A 14,416-nucleotide genomic window follows, 5' to 3' on the forward strand; every position below is an offset into this window, starting at 1 on the left:
CCTTTAAGAATTTTGTGGAATTCCCATCATGGCTCAGCAGAAACGAATCTGACTAGTATCCATGAGGACACAGGTTTGATCCCTGGCCTCTCTTAGTGAGTTAAGGATCTGGCGTTGCAGTGAGCTGTGGTGCAGCCTGCAGACGCGGCTCGGTTCTGGCATTGCTATGGCTGTGGTGTAGGCCAGTGGGCATAGCTCCAATTAGAGCCCTAGCCTGGGAACCTCCATATGCCGCGGGTGCAGCCCTAGAAAAGACAAAAAAAACCCCCAAAAACCAAAAACCAGAAAACCAACATGTGATAAGACTTTCACCTGCAGAACAGACAGTAGTTAAATACTATGCTATGAGCTTTCTTCTCAGCCCACAAGAAAGATATTTTTACTTATGAATTAAAAAAAAAAGACTCATGAATAATTTTCAAAATGTTCTGAAAATAGAGGTGTTCAAGGTTTTTGAAAACAGAGCAGCAAATTAATGTTGTCTACCTGTAGAGATCAGATTCCAAAAGTGTTAGCTGACGTGCAATTTCTATTGGATGAAGTGTCATGAGATCAAATGTTTCAAACTGTCCTGGTCTACTGATATGCCATTCAATTGGGGGAGGTGGGCTTTCAAAGGTAATATTATGGCTTATTCCATTTGCCTGAGCTTGTTTCTTCCTCTTGATAATCTTAGCAATTGACTCTACCCATTTCTTCATAGCTTTCCCTAGAAAAAGACAGACAAAAATGCCTTTTATTTGACAGATGTAAATTCAAATCTTCACACAATCTTTAAATTTCATCCACATTCAAAAATTATCAACCCATGGCCACTTTTTGTTTCCTCTAACCCCACTCATAGCCTCCTTCCACTCCTTTTGTTATTTCAAAGCAAGTCTGAGATGTCACATCATTTCATTCACATTTAAGCATGAAATCTAAAAGTTAAAGACTTAAAAAAAAATATCACATATAAATATGATAACTTCTTAATATCATCAAATATCTAATTTAGTATTCACATTTCTCAGTCTGTCTCCTGTTTCGGTTTTTTTTTTTGGTCTTTTTGTCTTTTTTAGGGCATCTGGAGGTTGCCAGGCCAGGGGTCTAATTGAAACTGTAGCTGCTGGCCTACACCAGAGCCACAGCAACGCCAGATCCGCCAGATCCGAGCAGCGTCTGTGACCTACACCACAGCTCCCGGCAATTCTGGATCCTTAACCCACTGAGCGAAGCCAGGGATAGAACCCGCAACCTCATGGTTTCTAGTCGGATTCGTTTCCGCTGTGCCTCGACAGGAACTTCTGTTTTCTTATAGTTGGTTTATTTGAATTAGGTTCTGAACAAGATCTACACATTGCATTGAGTCAATGTGTCTCCAGGTCTCCTTTAATCTACAGGTTCCCCTTTTATCTCTCATTTGTGCTTGTAATCTTTTTGTCTTTTTTTTCTAGGGCCACATCTTAAAAAATGGCATACGGAAATTCCCTGACAAGTGGTCGAATTGGAGAAGCAGCTGCCAGCCTACCCCACAGCCACAGCAATGCAGGATCTGAGCTGTGTCTGTGACCTATACCACAGCTCATGGCAACACCAGATCCTTAACCCACTAAGCATGCCAGGGATCAACCCATGTCCATGTGGATACTAGTCAGGTTCATGATTGGCTGAGCCACAAATGGAACTCCTATGCTTGTAATTTATTTGCTGTAATTCAATCACTTGCGGTGTTTCCCATCTGAATTTTGCCAATTCCATCCCTATGAAGTCATCTGCCATGTTTCTCTGTCCTTGTATTTTCTGTAAATTAACACAGAGGGATTTGATCTGGCCCAGGATAAACTTTTAACATATTTGTAAGAATGTTTGTAAGAATGTTTCCAACCCAAGGTACAATGTCTCTCTTTTTACTAGAAGTTGAGAAATGGTAATATTCTATCATACCTTCTTCATTTATTAGCTGCAATACTTCTATAAAAACTTATCGACTATTTGGTTATCATGAGGTATAACTTGTATAAGACAGGCTTTTAAAAAAACATTTACTTGTTTTACTCTGTATTTTAGAAGCCTCTTAGACCACATATAGTGTTTTCAATAAGAATATTATTTAAAAATTAACTTAGTACTATAAACAATTAAAAATTAACTTAGTACTATAAACAATTTTAAAGGACACATGATAAAAATGTGTTTTAAACATCTCAAAATTGAAACAAAGGAATCACAATCTCTATGTTAAGTTAAATTCCCCTTAAAAACAAGCAGGAGATGAAATAAGCTAGACTTAATGATTTTTTTTTTTTTCTTTTTAGGGCTGCACCTGCAGCATATGGAAGTTCCCAGGCTAGGAGTCAAATTGGAGCTACAGCTGCTGGCCTATACCACAGCCACAGCAAAGTGGAATCTGAACCTGGTCTGTGACCTATACCACAACTCATGGCAATGCTGGATCCCCAACCCACTGAGCGAGGCCAGGGATCAAATCTGGATGCCCATGGATACTAGTGAGATTCGTTTCTGCTGAGCCACAATGGGAACTCCCAATAATGATATTCTTAATTAATGCACTATACTACCAGAGAAAACATGAACTTTCTTGATTCAACCACATACATTTGATAACATGTACATTTGTGTAATGTTCCCTGCCTACAGTTTCATCTCATGGGCTGTATTCTAGAATTTTAGGTAGAAAACTCCAAAAATACACCAAAAACTTTGTCCAAGGGAAATAAATATTATTTAAGACACTGTTAACCATTTAAAACTAAAGAATAAGATTAAGGTGGATAATAAAACATAAAATTACATAAATATTTAATTAAAGGAATGATAGTCATGAGATGAAAGAAAATTAAAAGGCTTAAATTTATTAAAGAGGAGTTTTTACTTCTTGAAAAGATTCTTCTAAAAAACCTGAAAGGGCAAGGTTCTAAGACTTCAGACTTACTTCATATGTAAGCTTCCTGGAGTTTATAAAAGCTATTCCAAATGTTATTTCTGCTTTTTAAAAGTGAAAAATAGAAGTTCCCATCATGGCTCAGTGGTTAATGAACCTGACTAGTATCCAAGAGGACATGGGTTCGATCCTTGGCCTCGCTCAGTGGATTAAGGATCCAGCGTTGTCGTGAGCTGTGGCATAGGCTGGCAGCTATAGCTCCGATTCGACCCCTAGTCTGGGGACCTCCACATGCCGCGGATGCAGCCCTAAAAAAAAGACCAAATAAATAAATAAGCAAATAAATAAATAAATAAAAGTGAAAAATAGTTTAGCTTCCTAAATTAAAAGTCACAAATTTTTTAAAAAACTCATGTGCAACAGAAGAGTTAATCAAACCTTTAAATAATATACCTCTTACACTTGAAATGAAGGATTCTAGTCTTTCAAGCAACTCCAAATCTCTTTCAAAGTCATAAAAATGATGTTCAACCCAGTGCCGAAACACATTTAAGATCCTGACAAAAAGGAAAGAAACACTTTTTAGAGAAACTCAAGCATTAGATTATATTTCTTTCACTTCTCTAATGCCGTGGTGATACCTTTACACACAAGGACGAACATAAAACTCAAGAGTCTCTAATTTGTATTAAATTAATACCTTAAGTTCTTCAATAATAGGAAGACAGCATGTCTCCAGACTTTAATATTCAAAAATTATACTTTCAAAAAAATTTATAAGCATAAAAATTGTGGCTTCTGTACTTAATTATCCATTTATGTTCCAGAAAAGTATTTTCTTTATTCATGTACAGAAAATTCATACTTTATTCAGTATAAAAGCTACTTTAAGTTCTTAAATTGTAAAAGGATTTTTTTAAAGATCTAAAATTTGATGTATTTCCCACATAAAATGGAAAACCAACTAAGATTCAGTGTACTTGGATCTAAATTCAAGTACTTTTATCAAATTTCTTTGTAATGTGAAGATAGGTTCAAATTATTTCAAAAGACAAAAATATTTCTGACATAGAGCTATTTGGTTCTGCAATGCCTCAAAAATAATGACTTATAACCTTGCAAACAGAGATTTAAGCAATCTAAACAAAACACTCCATTCTCCACCACATCAGTGTAAATGAATTATATTAGCATTTTTTTTCCTTCATTATTTCAAGGAATGATTATTTCTAGGTTAGCTTCCCATCACCCCCACAACTGTCAGACAAGTTTTTCTCCCAGACTAAAAAAAAATTTACATTACCAATGCTTTACTGTAATAAAACAAGTGCTTGGTTATCTCAGTGACATAGAGAATATTTCAAAGAAATCACAAAATTGTCTGCTTCTAGGCTAGCACTAGTTTTCAAATAACTTTGCTTCCACTTTCTCTACTTCCTAGTTTCTTGGAATCAAATTAAGTCCAATTAAATAAATTAAAAATCATGCAAAAGAAAAAATCTGATAATTAGATTTCATCAAAATCAAAACTTTCTGTTCATCAAAAGATATTGTTAAGAAAAGTAACAGACAGAGAGTTCCCTTAAACCACAGTGGATTAAGAATCCAACATTGTCACTGCAGTAGCCTGGGTTGCTGCTATGGACACGCTGCCGGCAGCTGTGATCAAGAATAAATAAATAGGAGTTCCTGTCATGGCACAACGAAACGAGTCCAACTAGGAACCATGAGGTTGCAGGTTCAATCCCTGGTTTCACTCAGGGGATCAAGGATCCAGCATTTCCAGGAGCTGTGGTATAGGTCACAGATGCGGCTTGGATCTGGTAGTTCTGTGGCTCTGGCGTACACCGGCGGAAACAGCTCCAATTCGACCCCTAGCCTGGGAACCTCCATATGCCATGGGTGCGGCCCTAAAAAGACAAAAGACAAAAAAATAATAATAAAAATAAAAGAATAAATAAATAAAAGTAACAGGGAGTTCCCGTTGTGGCTCAGCGGTAACAAACCCGACTAGAATCCATGAGAAAGTGGGTTTGATCCCTGGCCTCTCTTAGTGGGTTAAGGATTTGGTATTGCCATGAGATGCCCTGATTCAACCCCTAGCCTAGGACCCTCCGTATGCCCCAGGTGCAGCCATAAAAAGACCACACACACACACACACCCCTGGAGTTCCCACTGTGGCTCAGCACAAACGAATATCACTAACATCCATGGAGGACACAGGTTTGATCCCTGGCCTTGCTCATTGGGTTAAGGATCCAGTGTTGCTGTGAGCTATGGTATAGGTTGAGATGTGGCTCAGATCCCGCATTGCTGTGGCTGTGGCACAGCTCGGATTCAACCTCCAGCCTGGGAACCTCCACATGCCGCTGGTGCAGCCCTAAAGAGATGAAAGACAAAAAAAAAAGGGGGGGGGAGTTCCCCTCGTGGAGCAGTGGTTGACGAATCTGACTAGGAACCATGAGGTTGTGGGTTCGATCCCTGCCCTTGCTCAGTGGGTTAACGATCCGGCGTTGCTGTGAGCTGTGGTGTAGGTCACAGATGTGCTCGGATCCTGTGTTGCTATGGCTCTGGTGTAGGCCGGCGGCTACAGTTCTGATTGGACCCCTAGCCTGGGAACCTCCTTTTGCCACAGGAGCGGCCCAAGAAATGGCAAAAAGCCAAAAAAAAAAAAAAAAAGGTAACAGACAAGCCAGAAAATGGGAGAAAATATACGCAAAACATTTATCTAACAAAAACTGGCATCCAATCCTACTCAACAAACTACTACAACTCAATAATGAAAACACAACTCAAAAATATAGGCAGAAGATTTCAGTAGATTCTTGACAAAATAAGTATGAACAACCAATAACAGACAATAAAAAGCTCTCAACTTCATTATTCATCAGAAAAACACAAATTAAGAAAGAGATACCACTATACCCTATACCCTACCTGTTTATCTAGGGTATAAAGATTGACATCACTAAATGCTGGTAAGGATGAAGAACAACTGCAACTCTCAAATATTGTTGATGAAAGTGTAATATATAGTATAATCACTTTGGGAAAAGATTTAGCAGTTTCTTTGAAAATGAAACATACACCCACCCTGTGACCCAGCCATCACACTCTAAGTTATTTACCTAAGATACATGAAAAATATTTTCATGAAAGACTTAAAAAAATAAAGTTTATAATGGCTTAATTCATAATAATCAAAACCTAAGAAGAATCCAGTGTCCTTCAGTAGGAAAGTGAATAAACGAACTGTGGTATATTCATAGGATACCACCTCAGCAATAAATAAAACAAATACTGATACAAGAAACAACATGCTCAAAAGCATGTTGAGTACAAGAAGTCAGATAACAAGAGTACATATGAATCCGTTTATACAAAATTCTAAAACAGGTAAACTAATCTACGTAGGAAGACGAAAGCTGTATTGGGCAATGAGAACAAAAATTGATTAGATTGGGCATGAGGGAACTTTCTGGGGTGATAGTAACATTTTATACCTTGACAGGACTTTGGATTGTAGAGATATATTTATTAAAAAATCAAAGTACACTTAAGGTGTGTGTTTCATTATATACACATTTTAGAACAAGAGAACAATAAAAAATACTGAAATATTTATTAACAGCAGATCTAGGTGGTATATTTATGAGTGTTTACTATAAAATTCTTTCAACTTTAAAATTTTGTAACACAACGTTGTAAAAAGTTACTATCATTATAAAAATTACTATCATTGCTAACAATTTAACAAATTTAACACCTTGGCTTGGATTTTAAAACCACTGTCAACTCTATCCATTCCATATAGTAATCTCATTCACTACTATTAGCAATACAGTGTCTGCATTCATCGAGTAATTTTCCTTACCTATTTCCTCTGCACTTATTCTCATTTCTGCCCTCTTGCCTTTGTTCATACTATTTCCCATGACCATGAAGATCAACAATCACCTTTCTGTCTATCTAAATCCCATATGTTCTTTGGGGGCAATTTTAGGTTTTACCTCTTCCAAAATGCTTTCCACAATTATGCTAGCCTAATCTTAGGTATTCCTGAAATTTTACAGGGATGTATTTTTCTAAGTCACTTAAACTTTTTTTTCTTTTTTTGGCCATTCTTACATGTGGAAGTTCCCAGGCCAAGGACTGAACCTATGCCACAACAGTGACCTGAGTTATAGCAGTGACACCAGAGCTTTAACCTGCCAAGCCACCAGGGACTCCCAAACACTTAAACTTTTAAAGTAAAATAATATATAACTATTCATGTACCCTTATCTCCAATAAAATCATAATATCACAGTGGCAAAGTGATATTCTGTTATTTTTGTATTCACCATAGTTATAAGTACAGAACTGAGAACACATAAAGTGCTTAGAAATAAAGAACATACATGGCTGAGAGTCTAAGATTATATTCTGCCCTAATATGCAAACTTGTAAATGTATGCCTCATGTTAAGGGGCTTAATTTGAGTGTAGAGTAGTACAAATGCATCATAGCTAACAGAAAAAAATTAATTACTTCTTTACTGCTCCTGGGTAAATAATGTCATCTTTCTATACAAAGAATGATATATTAAAAGATTTGGCTGAGAGACATATAGCTGGGAGCACTATCATTCCTCTAAAACTGCATTTGTGGAGTTTCCGTTGTGGCGCAGTGGTTAATGAATCTGACCAGGAACCATGTTGCGGGTTCGGTCCCTGCCCTTGCTCAGTGGGATGATGATCCGGCGTTGCCGTGAGCTGTGGTGTAGGTCGCAGATGCGGCTCAGATCCCGCGTTGCTGTGGCTCTGGCGTAGGCTGGCGGCTACAGCTCCGACTGGACCCCTAGCCCGGGAACCTCCATATGCCGCAGGAGAGGCCCAAGAAATGGCAAAAAGACAAAAATAAATAAATAAATAAATAAAAATTAAAAAAAAAAACAAAACTGCATTTGTTTGTAGCAATTATCCTGGAAAATAAATAATTAATATATGCAATTTCAAAATTGCAATTTATTGGACAAAATTAATTAACCTAACATTTACAGACAAAAAAACTGAGATCATATACAATTAATAAGATATCTCAGTTTTTCCATGGAAAAGGGTAGATAATATTTGGTTTTCACTAGGACTATAAATAAATTTAATCAAAGGAGCTTCCAAATTTCTTATTTTTTTATTTTTATTTTTTTGTCTTTTCAGAGCCACACCAACAGCATATGGAGGTTCTCAGGCTAGGCGTTGAATTTGAGCTGTAACTGCCAACCTACACCACAGCCACAGCAACTTGGGATCTGAGCTGTGTCTGCAACCTACACCACAGTCCATGGCAACACCAGGTCCTTAACCCACTGAGTGAGGCCAGGGATCAAACCTGAGTCCTCATGGATACTAGTCGGGTTCATTTCTGCTGAGCCACAAAGGGAACTCCAGCAGCATCCAACTTTCAATGCTTAGTGGTAAAACAAACAAACAAGCAGGCAAGCAAGCACTGGCTTAGGAAATTAGTTAAAGATTTGAATCCTACCTTACCATTCCCTTTATATGACCTACTTCAAATTACTTTATCCTGCTACATTTCGAGTCTTTTTTTTTTTCTTTTCTTTTTTTTCCTTTTTAGGGCCACACCCATGGCATTTGGAAGAGCCCTAGCAGGCTAATGCCACAGCAACTGAGGATCCGAGCAGCGTCTGCAAACCATACCACAACTCATGACAACACCTGATCCTTAATCCACTGAGCAAGGCCAGGGATTGAACTTACATCCTCATGGATACTAGTCAGGTTCTTAACCCAGTGAGCCACAACAGGAACTCCCTTTTCAAGTCTTTCTTATACAAGGTGGAAATGGTAATTGTGTTGTGAGGACAAGATAAAAAAGATAAAGCACTCTGACACACAGAAGAACTTAACAACTGGCAGCTGCTGTTACCAAATACATCTTTAGAAATTACTGAAATGACGTTTTAAATAAAATAACTAGTATATCTCTCTCTTATGGGAGAAGAGTAGGGAAAGAACTAGAACTTTCATAAATATTACAAACTGTAGAAAAGCCCAGGATTACTAGATGATCATAATTGGACACAAAGAAAAAAAGGGGAGGGGGGAGGTTGACCGTAGACAAATTCATATGAAATTTAAAAATTTTTACTTAATAGGCATCCTAGTCTGTAAGCATACCACCACATGCTAGAGAAATCTGATGCATAACACAGTATATTTTAATTATATTTCTTCAAGAAATTAAGAGTAGCTTCATTCAGAAAGAGTTTTGGAAGTTTAACTTAATTGCTATGAAATTAACAATAATACCTTCATGCGAATTAAGAGGTAAGAACTTTTATGCTAACTATATATTGAAAATTAAATGGTACACAAAAAATATAATATTCAGGCCAAACCTAAGTTGTACTGGTTGGACGTATTCCTTGCGAAATCTTTTAAGGTCTGCACTGATAGGCTGCTCGCCTTTCTCTACTGCCAATTTATCTGCTTCAGTAGGTTCTGGCTCTGGAATTTCAAATCTAAGAAGAAAAGCAAAATGAGAGAAATTTTTTTTTATATGTAGAAATGGGAAGGATTTTAAATACAGCAGGAAAAAACTTTAAGCAAACTTCCTACCACTTATGTGACAAATGCAATTACTGATAAATTTCTTTTAAAGCATTACATATTATAAAAAAAATCACCCTATGGCTATATAGTCCTAAGGCTTTATATTCTTACTTTTACGAGAAAAAACTTCGATAACTAACACTGACCAACACAGAAAAGGTCAGTGGCAAAGATTCAAGAAAAGAATCTATTAAGAGTATGATATTTTTAAAGAACCTAACAGAGATAGCTTATCTAATAATCTGTCCTTAATATTTATTAAAATGAAAGTAAATATACATTTATTTAAATAAATGAATATTAATCCATAAAGAAGACCCACACTGAATTTTAAATAATACTTTAAAAAGATAGCTAAGTGCATGGGTTAAAAAAAAAAAAATCAAAGTTTAAAAAAAAAAACCCTTTCCCAACTATAGAAAATATAGCTAAAATATAAGTCTACCATGTACTTTCCTTATTTTGGACATGGATAGGCAATGAAGTAAATCCTCATAACACATTATACTGACTCAGTCTGGTATACTTAGTTTCACTGAACAACATAATGACATACGTCAAGATAAAATTCTGGTAGTCAGTTTTAAAATGTTCTTATTTTGAAGTCTGGATTTTGTATTTTGACACCTATAAAGCATTTAAAGTACCACTAATACACTCATTAAAAAGGAAAAACTCAAGCAGAAACTTAATTTTAAAAATAAAATCGAAATAAAAGAAATATTTTTTTTAGGTCTAATAATGATATTGTGACTATGCCTTTAATAAGAACACTTATTTTTTTAGAAATACAGATGAAAGAAATATGTTGTCAAAGGTTTACTTCAAAAGAATCCAGGGGTCAGGGTGTTCAAACCAGTAGGGAAACAGATGAAACATGAGTTGATAATTTTTTATTTTTTAAAGGCCACAAATGAGGCATATGGAAATTCCTGGGGCTAGGGGTCAAATTGGAGCTGCAGCAGCTGGCCCCATGCTATAGCAACACCTGATTCGAACTGCATCCATGACCTACCCAACACCTTGCAGCAACACCTGACCCTTAACCCACCAGGCAAGGCCAGCATTGAACCTGCATCGTCATGGACACTATGTCATGTTTTTAACCCGCTGAGCCACAAAAGGACTCCAAGCTGGTAATTACTGAAGCTAGATGATGGACAAATGGGATTTATTATATTTTTCTACTTACTCTTATGTATGTTTTGAAATTTTCCACAATAAAAAGTTTGTTTAAATAGTAAAAAGTCTCTTTTAAGGAAGTATTGTTTTATTCAAGGAAAAAGTTTCATTGAAATTATAGTTTTTTAATCCTCTAAAACTGGGTCTTTCTGATTACAACTATAAAAATTGCTAAGACCTGAAAAGATCTTTGTTATAAACAGGGATTTCAGTAAGTGAACTGTTTGAGGAGAAGAATAACTTGACTGCAAATTTAAAGTCAAATAAATTATGTTTAAAAACTGAGTATATATACTAGGTTCTTAGCACTTTGCAAGGTACAAAATAGTTAAATTTTAACCAAAAGCAAATAGATGTGACATATTCTTACCGTTCAATCAGTAAGCTTAGCAATTCCTGTGGTTTACAAAATGAACGATACGTAGTAAGAAAAGTACGAACAAAATTGGGATCTGAAAAGGCAGAACATAAAACAAGTTGCATGTTCAATTTATTTAGTTTAATTAATTCAAAGTAGCATATTTTGGAGGCCTTCCTTTTTCCTTTTATTCTGGCTCCTTCCACTGTTGTGCTTCCTGACAATTGTGGTATTTCTGGGTTTTTTTTGTCTTTTTAGGCTGTACCCATGGCACACAGAAGTTCCCAGTCTAGGGGTCGAATCAGAGCTGTAGATGGACCTACAGACATGACAACACCAGAACCGAGCTGCATCTGTGACCTACACCAGTTCATGGCAACAATGGCTCCTTAACCTACTGAGTGAGGCCAGAGATTAATTATGCATCCTCATGGACACTAGTTGGTTTCTTAACCTGCTAAGCCACAACAGGAACTCTCAATTGCGGTATTTCTCGATAAAGAATTTTTTTTTTTTTTTTTTTTTTTGTCTTTTTAGGGCCACACTTGTGGCATATGAAGGTTCCTAGGCTAAGGGTCTAATTGGAGCTGTTGCCGCCGGCCTATGCCAGAGCCACAGCAACACGAGATCCAAGCCACATCTGCAACCTACACCACAGCTCACAGCAACGCCAGATCCTTAACCCACTGAGTGAGGCCAGGGATTGAACCCGCAACCTCATGGTTCCTAGTTGGATTTGTCTCCGCTGGGAACTCTAGGATTGTTTCTTGGTAAAGGATTGTTTTCAAATTCAACATTCATGAAAATAAAATTTTTATATCTAATAATTAATGAATTTAACATTACAGAGATAACTACTTATTTCTTTTGATTCTGCAGCGTTCTTTTTATGTTTTAAAGGCAATCTTTTTTTTTTTTTTTAAGGCCTTAACATTTTTGAACATTCTTGAAAAGGTTTTAGATTCTCGGCCCTACATAATTACTTTCACATACCTGCATACATATGATAAGTTAACCTTTCAATTAATTTCACTACAGTTCCTCCTTTAATAATGGGGATTCCACTTCTACTTTGCAAGTTGTCTTCAAAAACAATGTTTTCTTCAGAGTCCTTTACCACAAAACGATACACTTCAGGACTTGGTAATCTCAGTGGTTGTTCATTTTCTTCCTTCAACAATACTGAATCTAGCATTCGATCCAGAGTACTACGATAATGAAGAGAAATAAGTGCTGCCATCCAATTACTTTTCTCTTCAGCAGACTTAGCAGCGAATATTATGCTGTTTTCATCTTTGGATACTAATTCAAAAGCATGTTTGTACTCACAAGTATCTTCTTTATCACATATTTGTATTTTCCTCATGACAAATTTTTCTTTTAATCTGTATTCTGCATTACTGTATCCTGGAAGGCGTGACTGGCTATGATTGGGTTTGCAACTAATCATTAAGCCATCAAAAAGAAAAATATGTCGTTCATGTTTAGCACCAACTCTTGTCAATGGGCCTTCCATAATAAATTCATTACAACACTGTCCAATATCTTTGCCTTCCCAGCCATCTATGTTTTTCTGAATTTCATTCATTTTTTTAATAGCCAGGTGTTTGCTTCTTAATTGACGATTATAAAAAGGGCAAACAGGATCCCTAAAAAAAAGAACAAGATAAATTTAGCTTATTCAATGGCTAAGCAATCTTAATTGCTTTAAGTATAAACTACTTCAAATCAAGTAAAAAAACATATTAAATAACCAAACACTAGATTTTGCATACAGCATTTACTTTCTTCTGATAACTTTCCCACTAAATGATACATGCCTCAATTTCATTACTGTGAAAGAGAAATAGTAGAGACTCTAGATGTCATTCCTAAAACTGATAAGCATGAGAATTACCGTCATGCCTCAGCAGAAACAAATCTGACTAGTATCCATGAGGACACAGGTTCAACCTCTGGCCTCACTCAGTGGATTAAGAATCTGGTGTTGCCATGAGCTGTGGTGTAAGTCGCAGATGCGGCTTGGATCTGGCATTGCTGTGGCTCTGGCGTAGGCCAGTGGCTACAGGTCCGATTCAGCCCCTAGCTTGGGAACCTCCATATGCCACAGGAGAGGCCCTAGAAAAGGCAAAAAAAACCCAAAAAACAAAGTCAGTTTTAAAAAACTAAAAGACCAAAAGAAAAATGTAAAACAAAAGTATAACTTTCAAGAATGCAACTATCACTATAAGTAACACTTCTTTAGAAAACTAGGTATCAGACGTAAATGAAGTATTGCAGAAGCATTATATTTTCAACAGTTTGCAATTACCCAGGTCGGCGTCTAGGTGAATGCTGCTTGTAAATTCGGTCCATACTACCTTGGAGGTTCAAGAGAGCTGTTATAGCTTGGTTCAAACACTCTCTGTCTTCCTGCTCTTCACTACATGCTTTCAATTGCTAAGAAAAATCAAAAAGAAAAATTAAACTTCCATTGTTCAAGTCTTTCCCTTTCTCATAATTAGAAGCAGCAACAAATAAACTTTAAATTCATTTTAAATATACTGACTAAAACAACTATAATTTATATAATTATGTATGCCTCCTGATCCTTCAAACCAACCCTCATTCTACATATGTAAATACAATAGAGATGTAAAGTATTATTATCATTGAAATCAGAAAAAAAAACCAACTGTGATAACCCTTTGGACATTTTTCGTGTATATAAAAATAGTTTAAAATATGTAAAACATAAAGCATTAAAATTACTTTTGTTAGGTAAAAATAGAGAAAGTAAGATAAACTATATTATTTCACATTCTCTAATATTTAAATTCTTAAGTTTTAGATATTTCTAAAGGTGTGCACATCTTTGTTATACAACACAATCAACTATGCTAACTTTAGCACTTCAATCTACCATAAACTTTTCTACAGGTAGCATCTAAGATTCAACTGATATTTTTTACAATATAAAATTCAACTATTCTAGTAAATATCAAAAAAAAATCATGAAAGTTAATATCTTATCTTACTGATCCTTACAAGTAAGATTTATAATTAAAAACTGCACTGTTGGAACTCCCATCATGGCTCAGTGGTAAGGAACCCAGACTAGTATCCATGAGGACTCGGGTTCGATCCCTGGCCTCTCTCAGTGGGTCAAGGATCCGGTGTTGCTATGAGCTGCAGTATAGGTCATGGACCCAGCTTGGATATGGCGTTGCTGTGGCTGTGGCATAGGCTGGCAGCTACAGCTCAAATTCGACTCCTAGCCTGGGAACTTCCATGTGCTGTGGGTGCAGCCCTAAAAAGACAAAAAAAAAAAAAAAAAAAGCACTATTAATTCTAACACCTCTGGCTTTATTTCATATATCCAAAAATTTCTCTTGTAT

At 36.2% G+C, this 14,416-nt stretch overlaps 1 protein-coding gene across 1 annotated transcript in view; it reads right to left on the reverse strand.

The window, feature by feature from the left end:
• SOS2 (SOS Ras/Rho guanine nucleotide exchange factor 2) overlaps window positions 1-14,416 on the reverse strand; it is a 107,364-nt gene that overhangs the window by 38,212 nt on the left and 54,736 nt on the right. Inside the window, exons 9-14 of the mRNA XM_021101439.1 lie at window positions 13,351-13,478; window positions 12,033-12,688; window positions 11,052-11,133; window positions 9,286-9,408; window positions 3,338-3,441; window positions 487-709 (exon numbers count right to left, since the gene is read on the reverse strand). Coding sequence (XP_020957098.1) covers window positions 487-709; window positions 3,338-3,441; window positions 9,286-9,408; window positions 11,052-11,133; window positions 12,033-12,688; window positions 13,351-13,478 — 1,316 coding nt within the window. The remainder of the gene's footprint in view (window positions 1-486; window positions 710-3,337; window positions 3,442-9,285; window positions 9,409-11,051; window positions 11,134-12,032; window positions 12,689-13,350; window positions 13,479-14,416) is intronic.

Source organism: Sus scrofa, chromosome 1 (assembly GCF_000003025.6).
Source record: "Sus scrofa isolate TJ Tabasco breed Duroc chromosome 1, Sscrofa11.1, whole genome shotgun sequence".
Taxonomy (NCBI): Eukaryota; Metazoa; Chordata; class Mammalia; order Artiodactyla; family Suidae; genus Sus; species Sus scrofa.